General features: G+C 35.6%; 1 protein-coding gene across 1 annotated transcript; it reads left to right on the top strand.

Moving 5' to 3' along the window:
• Window positions 1-7,166: 7,166 nt before the first annotated feature.
• Window positions 7,167-8,084, top strand: LOC128213453 (spore coat protein SP65-like). Its single transcript, XM_052919155.1, has one exon. The coding sequence runs from the start codon at window positions 7,167-7,169 to the stop codon at window positions 8,082-8,084; it is 918 nt and encodes a 305-aa protein (XP_052775115.1).
• The last annotated feature ends 5,955 nt before the right edge of the window (window positions 8,085-14,039 follow it).

Raw genomic sequence — 14,039 nt, 5'->3', positions numbered from 1 at the left:
AATCTTACTGTACTCACTCTATCAAAAAGCATTTCTATGAAATTAAACGTTGCATGAAAACAAAAATATTGCAATTGATGCAATGACGTGGAGAAGAATGTGTTTCTTCGTGTTACTGAGGAGGACTCACATCCGATTCACAGCACAACTGCACGGGAAGCTTCAAATACGGTTAAGAAGAAGTCTTTCGAACACGGAATCGTATCAGGCAAACTCGCGAAAACTTTTGAAAAGTCGACACAAATCGTATACCGATGTCTGCTACTTTTTCTGCATACTTTGAATTGCTAAGATTTTTAATTGTGTAAAAATTGACGCACAAAAATCAGTTTTGGAACACTGCATCAAATAGTTAACACAAACAATTTCGAAAGAATATCTTATTACGATGTTCAAGCTTTTAGTTTTGAGAATGCATTGTTACAAAATGTGATCAACAAGGAACGAACATTATAACAGTAACAATATGTATTAGAAATCAAAATCAAAATATAGAAAGAACCATCTGACATAACGGTATTACATGTAAAACAAAAATGTTCTTAAGCTTTTTCGGTTTAACAATAAGCTAATATTTAGCAACATTTATTGTCGATTCATTTAAGCATTTAGTTATGATTATGATACGCATCCTATGTAACAAGGGTTTCTTATATATTGTGTTACCCTAAAACACTTCTTATGACGTGATTTTGAAATGTATTTAGTTAAAAAATGCTTTAAAGGATTTAAGTCTTATCGGTTATGTGTGTGGCATATTTACAAGATAAAACTAAGCAAACTGTACAAAACATCAATCGGACAACCTTTTAGTATTAAAGGTCACTGTGAACTTGACCTTTGACCTGATTACCCTTAAAATCAATAGGAGTCATCTACTGGTGAGATCCAACCTTCAAGTCAAGTTTGATGAGCATAGGTCTAGGAAATTGTTGAGTTATCACTCGGACAAGCATTGGTCTACCGACGGACCGACCAACCGACCGACCGACATGCGCAAAGCAATATACCCTTTCTTCAACAAGTGGGGCATACATCTTTCTGGGATGTTCCGCGTCATGGCAACAGTCTCAATTAACCGAGACTTATGTTACCCTACTCTTGGTGTATTTTGTCATTTCTCCCCCTTAAGGTTTTAAATCATTATCAACTTTCAATGAAATGTTACCAAGATCAGTCCCCATTTCCCAACCTATATATAGCCTTATAGCAAGTTGTGTTGGCCATAACCCTGATATTAGCTAGGCCTGACATTGGTTGCTAAAAAAAAAATCTCTTCGTATTGACTCTTATCAGATACGCTTTCATTTTCAAATCATTTATTTTATTAATTTCATTTGGACTCATGTTTAAATATGATACATGAAAAATGTTTAATACAAGCTTACTCAATCCTTTGGATATCGATAAATCATTTGATTTTATTTGTAATGGTTCATTTACGTTATATGCGTAATTATTATACAAGAAACCTAGATTGATGGAAGTTGCTAGAGTAAATGTCATCACAGAATAAATTGGTGTTAAATGACTTTGTACAAAAAAACCTACTGAAATTCGAAATTCAAACAGAGATGCTACCGTTTAATTGTATGGACGTCTCTTACTATGTTTGTTTTGTATTATATGTATACCTTTATGTTGGGTTATCTTACTTGGATGAAAAACTGTTGGGTAAATAAGTAACGTTATAGGAAATATGACACATTTGTTCGAAAAAGTTAAAATAAATTCGGGGTGGTATATTTTACGAAAGAATAGGTAACCTTGTACGCGTAACTTAAATTTGAGAGATAACTTATCCATATATATGTTAGCTGTACAAGATTGAAAGTCAGAGCTTATGGAATAAGCGTAAATAATGTAATTCAAGTTTGATAAGACTAATGTAATGAGTTTTCATGTTCATTTTTATAAAATAGGAATACAACGTTATTGGAATGTTTGCACTCACAAGTTTGCTGGTGACACTGACGGTACACTTCAAAAACAACTGGGAAGTACAACTGCAATATTTACTTGTATGGCTAGCTTCACGTACGGATTCAGGGGAACTAGTACAAACACGAAATCGTGCCAGCGAAAACACGAGCTTAGAGAGTGGCTTAGATTTCCCATTTGTGTAACCATCGATGCATGAAAATCGTATTTTGAACATCGCTCCACATATCGTTTGTAAACCAGTAGCTCTGTATAGAACTAAATCGTATCATCAGCGTTGTTGGCAATATCATCTGCGTCTTTAATGTCCTCACTTCCTGACCTCTCTTTAAACCTGTCAAACCAATATTTGTATTCCTTTGACCATCATTTACTTTTATGATTGAAGCTTAAGTATGTCAACACGTCCTCATATACCCGTTTGATTAGAGGCAAATGCCCTTCTCTTTCGTGCAATTTTGTCACTAGTTTCAATAAGTTGGTATGTCTGCAATTTTGCAATCATTAGACTTAAATACATACATTTTTGGTATGGATGTAAAGGTAATAAATTGATCTTTATGAAATCTTCAGTATCAATCGAAATTTTCACAAAATGTAACGTTATCGCGGTTTCTCCGAAGAATACGCCACCGACAGGATGGCTTAAGCGCTCTTGCATCGATTGCCACGAAAATGCGTCGAAATTATCAACGATGTAACGTCAGTTTCCCTAACATTAACCCTAACGCAGGTGTCCAAAAACGTCGTTACCATTGCCTTCATTTTGTTACGCAAAATTCCTCTGAAAAAATATCACTGATGCTTTATTTATCCATGAGGTATTTCGCGATTGTATCTTTATCTCAAGTCTGTAATGTCAGTGTCTGCAAAAGAGACGGTGAGATATAAGCCAGTTGACATGGTGACCTTATAAAATATCATTGTATTATAAATATTAGTGTCAGTAGGTCATTGTTTTAACTTCCGTGTATACAATATACTTGGTCTTTATGATAATAATAGTTATGTAACGTCAGTGTACCAGTCGTCACTATGATACACTGTTGTATTCGCCCATATCTACGTCGCCATAACACAATATACATTGCAGGCTAGTGTCCCGTTGCCATGGTAAAATAATTTCTGAAACGTCAGTGTCATTTACATGCGCTGTCAATATGATGACATAGGCGGCGTAACGACTGTACCAGCTAAACGAAAATCGTCGTTGAAATGATTAAACAAGGATGTTACGACAGCCTTCACAACCAACGCCGTCTCCTTGATCGGTGATGTTACACCAGCCATCGCAACCAACGCTTTCTCCTTGATCTGTTTAGCCTTAGCAACAGGCACCGTTTCCTGTATCTGTGATGTAACTTCAGCCTTAGCAACCGACGCCGTCTTCTATATCTTTGATGTTACTTCAGCCTTAGCAACCGATGCCGTCTTCTATATTTGTGATATTATATCAGTTGCATTGATTTGTATTGTTACTTGAGCCTTTGCAAGCAACGCTGCGTCATGACCTGTGATATTGCTTTAGTCTTCGCAACCGACGCCGTTTCCATCACTGACGCTAGAACTATAGCATCTGCATCCATATATGACATTATTTTCACTGTTACGTCAGTGGCCTTATAAATCGCTGTCCTGATTATACATATTTCGCAGCCATCGATCGGCAAGAAACTACTGCCAAAATAGATTTTCCAGCAAGGCTGAATGCAAAAGAAAATGCTTCGTGAATTTTCTAAAACAATTCTTTGATCAAAGTGATGTTACAAGCGCTTGATCAACAACGAATGGACATCAAATTCAAATCCAAATACTAGCAGTACATACTTACTTTATACTAAAGTACAATACGACATTATTATTACACAAAAAGAAGTTGTAGAATTACTATTATATCAGGTATTCCACTCACAAATAAGACATTTATCCGAACATTTTATTAACCATAATCGGATATATCATACTGAGCATGAAAATGACATCATTGATCCTAGCTAGATACTAGGTTGCCTTTATATCATTTTTCAAGTGTATATCTGCGTTTGCTTTGGGTGTGGTATTTTTAGTAATTGAACAACACGTACAGCTAAGAGTGATGTACACGTTACCTACATGTAGTTGATTGGTGCTTCCGATAATATTGATGAAGTTTCAAATCACAATCTGCACCTCAGACAAAAGGGTACACATTAGAATGGAGACATGTGATCTTCTTGTTCTTCGCATAGCAGGGCCAATGAATATATGGAACACCACTGGAACTGTCTGCAAAATATAAGGTTTTCGCGGTTTGTCAGAATAATACGCCGCCGACCGGATGTCTGCTGTGACGTCTATAGCCACGAAAGTGCTGTCGAATTTATTTTTGCTGTTGCGACAAATTCATCGACAGAAGCTTGTACTTAAATTTCCGCAATTTTACTGAAAAGTAGCACAGTTTCTTTATTTATCCGCAACATGGTGTATTTGCGATTGTGTCATTTCACAGTCATTTATAAGACGGATAACGTCGATGTGCTCGCATAATAAAAGTACTACGCAGTTATCTCCCATAACAAGCAAAATAGATCGTATAGTTTAATAACATTTCAATTGTTAAAGGTGGTTGGAGGTTGAAAAAAGAAAAAAAAAAACTTTCAATATCAAAGATAATTTACGATCTATATCTATGTATCACGTGATATCTATCCATGGTCCAGTTATTTGCATGGTGGCAGTGATTCCTGTACTGTAAGGGATAAAACACTGCGTAGAGTTTGATAAAAAAATAGTGTTAGAACTATCGTGTGTGCAGAATACAAATGTACATGGCTTTCAAGGTAAAATAGTTATTCAACGTCGGTGTCCCCGTTGACATAATGACACATAAGTGTAATACACAAATATCTCCTTAAAATACATGTCGCTCGCCATTACAAAATTTACTTTGCAGGTATCTGTCATTACGTTGCCATGGTGTTGGTTGTTCTGCAACATCAGTATCTTTCGCAGAAGGCGTCCATATGATGACAAAAGCGGCGTAACGATGGTGTCTGCAAAACCAAAATCTCCGTTGCAACAGTAAAAGAGCAGTATTTTTTTATTGGGGGGGGGGGGGGAACTGGTGGAAATAGCAATTGAAAACAAGAAATGATCGCTTTTAAAATTCAAAATGTGATATGTTTTAAGAATTATCCAAGCCATGATTTGTTCATTAAAATTGGACCAATAATTATTAACACACATAACGCATATCAAACATGCGTGTTTTTGCAGAGCGTTACCACAGGAAATGTCATACGAACAAATACAAGAAAGATACTATACGTAGTAAAAGAAAAGGTTTTTGCTTATGTCTTAACATTGTCTACTAGCATCATTTTCTGGTAATTTAACGTCAAGCATTCACAAACAAAGAGTACAATTGCTTCTCTTACGGCATCGGTCCATCCATGTTAAGTACAGTCCAGACTCGTTATGTCGAGGTCGGATATCTCGACTTTCCGTTGTGTCGACTTTTTTTCTCCGGTCCCGAATTTATTCTTTCTTATTTTATATAAAATAAATCTGCTTGTGTCGATATTTCTTTCTCGATTTTTTCGCTATGTCGACCTTCTATTTCAGTCCCTGTGGTCGAATTTCACACAGTTCTCTTGTTCGTTATGTCGAACTATAGATCGAGCTGTAGGTGCGAAAATATTCATTACTTGCGGCATTTCGCTTAATTACCGTGCGTGTCAAAATAACAAAATGTCATAATTGGAAGTTATTTTATAAGTGTGAATAATTAGAGTTGTTTGTTTATGTTTTTGATTATTTTTTTTCAAGAGACATTTATTTGAACAGAACAGAACAAAACAGAACATTTATTGTTAACTTGAACATATACAGTTCATCGTTATTGCACAAGATACATTTATTGAAACGCACGAGGACGCCGGTGATATCATGGGAAAATTCGACAACAATGAAAGTTACGTGACGAAGAAATTTTTCCACACTGCATGAAGAAAGCAAACTTTTTAAAACCAATTAATTGAATTGAATTAAATAAATTTGACACAAATAAATCAATTTTTCAATAATACGTTTGCTGTTTTCACGACGGTAATATGTAACAAGACCATTCAATAGCAGAAGTCGGGCATCGAACATAAATCGAACTCAAATGTGTTGGGATTGGTGATATTTTTTTGTAATTCGGTGTGTCGAATGTTCGTTATCTCGTCTTTTTCACGTAGGTCCCAAAAAAAGTCGACATAACAAGTTTCGACTGTATATATTTGATACTTATCGAATTAAACTCAACGTTGCATAATTGCTATATTTTATACGCTTAGTTAATTTCTTAACAAAGACCTAAGTAATAGAACTATTGAAATATACATATTGTTACGTAAGTCATTTTAATAAAGTTAAGTTTTCCAAAATATGAATAAATATGCATGGTTTATGAGTGTAATATTTTTTATTAAACTCGTTCAACCGCTAGTGTATATTGTAAAAGTAATAAAAATAATGAGTTTATTGTAAAATTGATGCATTCAACATTTTGTTTTTATATATTTCTTGAGACTGCATAGAGCTCATTGTATCATAATTATTTACGAGCTGACCTAAAATGGACAGTGTTAAGATGGTCTCCATTTTTCTAGTCACAGCACTAAATACAGCATTTAACAAAATCTATTTTCGTTAGCGTCTTTAACGCGGTACACATGTAAGCGTTACATTAACTTGGCTGTTACGGTAAAAAGAACCGTCTTTTTGATACGTTAGTGATAAAAAACAATGTCACCTAAACGCCTTAAGCGTAATTATTACTCTGTCACTGTTAGTGTCGCTACTACGTCAGAAAACGATATACATATTACGGCGTGCGTAATGTTCCGTCAATGCGCAGAAGAAACAAGCTTACAAAATATATATAATATTGACACCTTGGAGTCCGACATAAACTCCGTCTAATAACACTATCAATGCTGTTCAATCAGACCCCGCAACCAACGCCGTCGCAATGATCGGCGCTGCCATTTTTAGCCACCAAACACAACGTCGTCACCAAGTTCGGCGCTGCTACTTCAGCCTGCACACACAACGCCGTCACCACGATCGGCGCTGCTACTTCAGCCTACACACACAACGACGTCACCACGATCGGCGCTGCTACTTCAGCCTGCACACACAACGCCGTCACCACGTACTGCGCTGCTACTTCAGCCTGCACACACAACGCCGTCACCAAGATGGGTGCTGCTTACTCAGCCTCCACACACAACGCCGTCACAACGATCGGCGTTGCTACCTCAGCCTCCACACACAACGACGTCACCACGATCGGCGCATCTACTTCAGCCATCGCACTCAACACCGTCAACACGATCGGCGCTGCTACTTCAGCCTGCACACACAACGCCGTCACCAAGATGGGCGCTGCTTACTCAGCCTCCACACACAACGCCGTCACAACAATCGGCGCTGCTATCTTAACCTCCACACACAACGACGTCACCACGATCGGCGCATCTACTTCAGCCATTGCACCAAACGCCGTCACCACGATCGGCGCTGCTACTTCAGCCTGCACACACAACGCCGTCACCAAGATGGGCGCTGCTTACTCAGCCTCCACACACAACGCCGTAACCACGATCGGCACTGCTACCTCAGCCTCCACACACAACGCCGTCACCACGATCGGCGCTGCTACTTCAACCATCGCACTCAACGCCGTTACCACGATCGGCGCTGCTACATCAGCTTGCACACACAACGCCGTCACTAAGATCGGCGCTGCTACTTCAGCCTCCACACACAACGCCGTCACCACGATCGGCACTGCTACTCTAGACTACACACACAGCGCAGTCACCGTGATTGGCGCTACTACTTCGAGACCAACGAACAACGCCGTCACCACGATTGGCGCTGCTACTTTAGCCTGCACAAACATCGCCGTCACCCTGATCGCTACTGCTACTTCAGCCTCCACACACAACTCGGTCACCACGATCGGCACTGCTACTTCAGCCTCCACACACAATGCCGTCACCACGATTGGCACTGCTACTTTAGACTCACCACTCAACGCTGTCTACACGATCGGTGATGCTACTACAGCTTCCGCAAAAAGCGCCGTCGCCACAATCTGTGCTGTATCTTAAACTTACGCAACGGACGCCGATTACTTGATATGCACTATTACTGTATCCTCCGCAACCGTATATGACATTTTTCACTGTTACGTCAGTTGTCGTTACAATCGCCGCCTTCAATATAAATGTAATATCGGCACTAAACTGTACGTTAACAGATATATACTTTTGGTATCAATAACGTTATTTTCAAAGTAACACGACGTCAAAAAGGATGTCATTGTCATACACATATATGAAGTTCCGCAAATGCTGGTACCCAAAATGTAACGATTAATGTTTGCAAAATATCCGATGCTAAAATATCAATATTTACACCTCAATTTTAATTCCTTAAATGAACTGTCTTTCGGCAATTGCGTTTATCAATCGATGAACGCAACATCTTTGGATATGTTCGGATCGCAATTCATCGAATTACAATATACATGAAAACTATTGATCTTTTATTGTTTGTATTGTGTCAGCAGGTCCAATAAAATATAAATCAACATTAAGAAAGTGTTAATTTATTACATTTTAAACGTATTGTTGCCAAACGTGTTTAAATTTTACGTCTAAAAGTGACTTCAAGTGGTTGATTTATTCCCCGTGTAAATATAAGTAACGAATTGCGGGCTTGATGTCATTATCGGGGATATGAACGCAATTGGGCTGGTCAAAGTACGCGAGGAGTCCTTCGGACTCCACACACTTAGACCAGCCCAATTGCGTTCATACCCCGATAATGACATCAAGCCCGCAATTCATTCCTTAAATATTTACACCTCAACTTCCATTCCTTAAATGAACTGCCTTTCGGCAATTGCGTTTATCAATCGATGAACTCAACATCTTCGGATATGTTCGGATCGCAATTCATCGCATAACAATCTACATGAAAACTATTGATCTTGTTATTGTTTGCATTGTGTCAGAAGGTACCGTATAATATAAATCAACATTTTAGAAAGTTCTGCTTCTGCTTGAGGGCATTTTAGCTGAAATGTTGTGCTAAAGATCATCTCTAGCTTTTTTGACAAATTCACAATCAAATTAGGGGTGAAAAAATGAAATTTTAGTATCAGGATGTTCATTAACTTAAGACGAACAGGATGATGGATTTAGTTTTGGAATTACTAAAATACTTTTGAAGAAAATAGGAATGAAAAGATTTTTCTTTGTTGTCTGGATTTAACCTGGATATTGAATATTGGATATTATCTATTTATTGGATTAAATTCTGACACTGTTGACACTTACCCTAAAATATATAAATCATGAGTTCAAAAGAACAAAGGGACAAAAAGACCAATTCAAAATATCAGCCCCCGGGCAAAATATCAGCAAAAGGTGATGAAAAACCAACTGCCAAACGGACAAATTCTGAAGTCAGCAATGATAGCATGGACAATGGGGCAATACAGAGACAGTTAGATGTGGTGAATGAAAACCTATTAGAACTTAGGGGTGATCTCAAACATATGCTTAAAAAAGATGAGGTAGAAAACTTAATCACCAGTAATATATCAAACATTTTAAAAGAGTTGGAACAAAAGACTGAAGATAGGATCTTGAGGATGAAGAAGGATATTGAAGAGGATATGAAGGCAAAGATTGATACAGACATTGAGAAACTGGTTAATATAAAAACCAAGGGCCTGGAGGACAAAATTAATAGTTTGGAATTTGACAATAATGCTCTTAAGGAAAAGCTGGACAGCTCTAAGAGCTATTACACTCAAGAAATTGACAGGCTAAAAGACAAAGCAAATGAAAACGGACGTATCAGTCGGGAAGCCAGTAAGAAAGCAAATTATAACGAACAGTATTCAAGAAAAAATAATATCAAAATCATGGACATTAAAGAAGATGGTAATGAGACGGAAGCATTATTGTCAACGAAGGTGATTGACATTCTCGGGGACCAGGGTATTAAACTTGAGAGCCATCAGTTTGTTGCTATCCACCGAATTCCGGGCGGACGTGGGCATGCCAAACCTGTTTTGATGAAGCTCCGTAACAACAATGACAAGGCCATGGTGATGAGGAAGAGACGGGAAATGAAGACTGCGGGTCATCGCCTCGTTGACGACGTGACCAAGATGAACACGGGTCTGATTAGCAGACTAACCCTCCATCCTGCCATTGACAGTGCCTGGTATTTTAATGGTGCAGTTTACGGACTTACTGGCAGGAAGGAAAGAATAAAGTTTGATGTGTATGACAATATTGATGCCGTTATGAGAGCTCACCGAGAACGGAAAACAGTGACATCATAAACTATTTACATTCAATGTGACTGGATAAATTACCTAATATGTGCATGGATTTAAAATTTAACCAGTAAGCAATTAGCATTTGCATTTTCCTTTGAAACCTGTTTTTAAACTAAATTGACTTCAATTCATGTTAAAGTCATATATTTATATATTTTTTTTATTTTATTTGCATAGTATTTGAAACAAGTTTACATGTGCATAAAGAGTAACCATGTGCTCCTTATGTTTGTATTTTCACAAGAGCGCCACCTATAAGTCACTGTTATATAGTATGTACTCATTGGACTGTATACTACATAATTATGGGTTTTTACTAGTGATAAAAATAGATCGGCAGAGGTCATTGGTCATGTCAAGTTACAATTATTATGTGCTCACTGATCTGTCAATATGATTATATCAATAGGTCATTCACTGTTATATAAATGCTTCATTGATCAATAATTGTAGTCATACAGGTACTACTAAACCTTTGCTGTTAAGCTTTACTTAATATCTATTCAGGTTATTTCGCTGATAAGAGAGTTTTATCTTATCAATTATTGTAATAAGATTTTATTAAACTTGGGATTGTGTTTTTGGAAAAATTGCATTTTTTCTTTCTTTTTTACATGTTCATTTTCACTTTGCACTTATTTTTATGTTCTTGTATATTGAGGTATAAGTTGTTCATGCATTTTTGTCTATACTCAGTATTTACCTTTTACTCTGATGTATGCAACATTAAACTGTGGTCATTCACTGTTAGGAAAATGATAAATAATAAAGTTTCTGTGGGCGATATTTGTAATGACTGATTTAAAAATTATTACTTACAACTGTCGAGGTCTAAAAGACAACAATAAAAGAAATGATGTTTTTAATTTTCTAAAAGCCCAAAAGGCACATATTTATTGCTTACAAGACTGTCATTTTATACCGAATATGGAAAAACAAATTTACTCACAGTGGGATGGTCAATCCTGTTATCATAGTTTTGGTACGTCAAACTCCAAAGGAGTTTCTATTTTATTTACAAAAAATATTGACTGTAAAGTACATAGGATTGAATGTGATCCACATGGAAATTATGTAGTGCTTGATTTGACCTATGGATTAAAAAGGTTTACATTGTGTGCGCTTTATGGCCCAAATTCAGATAGGCCAAGTTTTTATACAGATATTTTCAAATTAATTGACAAATTTGAAAATGATTCTTATATTGTTTGTGGTGATTTTAACCTAGTACTTGATGTTCAGTTAGATTACAAAAATTATAAAACTTATGATAATAATAAACATGCACGTCAGACACTACAAACAATTATTTCGGATAGGCATCTTACTGATTGTTTTAGAGCATTGAAAGGAGATATTAGTCAGTTTACATGGAGACAACCTACCCCTCTACAGCAGGCCAGACTGGATTTTTTTCTTGTTTCTGATGCTTTATTGCCAAATATTAGAAATTGTGATATACATATAAGTTACAGATCTGATCATTCTATAGTTAGTCTTGATTTAAAACTACAAGAAGTTAAGCATGGGAAGGGCCTCTGGAAATTTAATAATTTTTTGTTAAGTGATATAGAATATTTAAATAGTATTAACCAAAAGATTGAAGAAATCAAACAACAGTACTGTTTACCTGTATATTGCTTGGATAAATTGTCCGAAATCAATAATAATGAAATTCAATTTGTGATAAATGATCAGCTTTTTTTAGAAACATTGTTAATGGAAATTATGGGTAAAAGTATTTCCTACTCAAGTTATAAAGTTAAAAGTAAAAATACTCAGGAAAACGATATTTTAACAAAAATTGGAAATATAGAAAAAAATTGAATGATGAAAATAAGGATAGATTAGAGGCTTTACAGAATGAATTAAGTACATTAAGAACAGAGAAAATAAGAGGACATATTATCCGATCAAGAGCAGAATTTATTGATAATGGTGAAAAGCCAACAGGTTTTTTTTGTCTGCTTGAAAAGAATTATTCTATCAGTAAATGCATTCCTTTTATTGAGAAGGAAGATGGCTGTTTTGTATATGAGCAAAATGATATTTTAAAAGAAACATCCTTGTTTTATGAAAAATTATACTCTAAGAGTACTTCAGAAGGTGACTATAATATTGAAAATGACTTGAATGAATGTTCTGTTCCTAAACTGTCAATTGATCAGGCACAGTCTTTAGAAGGTCTTATAACTTTTGAAGAAGCCTCTTCTTCCTTAAAAAATATGAAAAATGATAAAAGCCCGGGTTCGGATGGATTCACTGCAATTTTTTTTAAGGCTTTTTGGTCTCGTATTGGATATTTTGTAGTTAGAGCTGTAAATTTTGCTTTAGAAAATGGATCAATGTCTATTACACAAAAACAAGGTATCATTACATGTATCCCAAAAGATAATAAACCAAGGAAGTTTCTTAAAAACCTTAGACCTATTACCTTGCTCAATACAGTTTATAAAATTGCATCTGGTTCCATTGCAAACAGATTAAAGACTGTATTAGATTTTTTAGTTGCAAAAGACCAAACTGGTTTTATAAAAGGAAGACACATTGGTGAAAATACTAGGCTACTATATGACTTGATGAAATTCACTGAGGATAATAATATACCTGGTCTGTTAATGATGATAGATTTTGAGAAAGCGTTCGATACTTTGTCTTTAAGTTTTATTAAAAAAACTTTTTCTTTCTTTAATTTTGGACCAATGTTTATACAGTGGATTTCTTTGTTTCTGAATAATACTGAAACTGCTGTTCAAATGAATGGTTTTCTGTCAAATTTCTTTAAAATTGGGAGAGGGTGTAGACAGGGAGACCCGATCAGCCCTTATATTTTTATTTTGTGTGCTGAAATTTTATCAATAAAAATAAGAAATTGTAAATCTATCAAGGGCATTTCAGTGGACGGTGTTGAATACAAAATATCTCCATTTGCAGATGATACATCTCTGTTACTTGATGGATCAGATTTATCATTGAATGCTACCTTAAAATTATTACATGATTTTTCTTTATATTCTGGCTTGAAAATTAACTTTGATAAGACACATTTAATATGGATTGGTTCCCTAAAATATAGCACAAGGTTAATTAAAACAAAATAAAAATTGATCTGGGGAGCTACACAGTTTAAATTATTAGGTTTAATTTTTGATGTAGATCTTAGCAAAATGATAGAATTAAATTTTATTAGCAAACTAGAAAAGGTGAAGATATGTATCAGTTATTGGAAAAGAAGGAAGTTAACTCCAATTGGAAAGATCACTGTTGTAAAATCATTGTTATTACCCATTTTTACACATCTTTTTATGTCATTGCCAAACCCTTGTACACATGTGTTCAATAAAATCATAAATATGTTCTATGATTTCATTTGGGATGGACCCCATAAGATAAAAAACTCTGTTTTAGTAAAAGAGTACAGTAATGGAGGTCTAAAAATGATAGATGTTGTAGCATATTGTAATAGCTTAAAACTCTCTTGGCTTAGAAAATTTGTGAATAGTGAAGGAAAATGTTATGTGTTAATGAACTCATTGTTTGATGTCTGTAAAGTATTTAATACAGGAAAATTGTTTGCTGAAAGTATAATAAAGAAATTAAAAAATAATTTTTGGATTGATGTACTATACATATTTAATAGCTACATTGATAAATTATCCACTGATACTGTTGAGAGTATACTAGATACACCTTTGTTTTACAACCA

The sequence above is a fragment of the Mya arenaria genome, chromosome 2 (genome assembly GCF_026914265.1).
Source record: "Mya arenaria isolate MELC-2E11 chromosome 2, ASM2691426v1".
NCBI lineage: Eukaryota > Metazoa > Mollusca > Bivalvia > Myida > Myidae > Mya > Mya arenaria.
The sequence above is the reverse complement of the archived record's forward strand: the minus strand, read 5'-3'. Positions and strand labels throughout refer to the sequence as shown.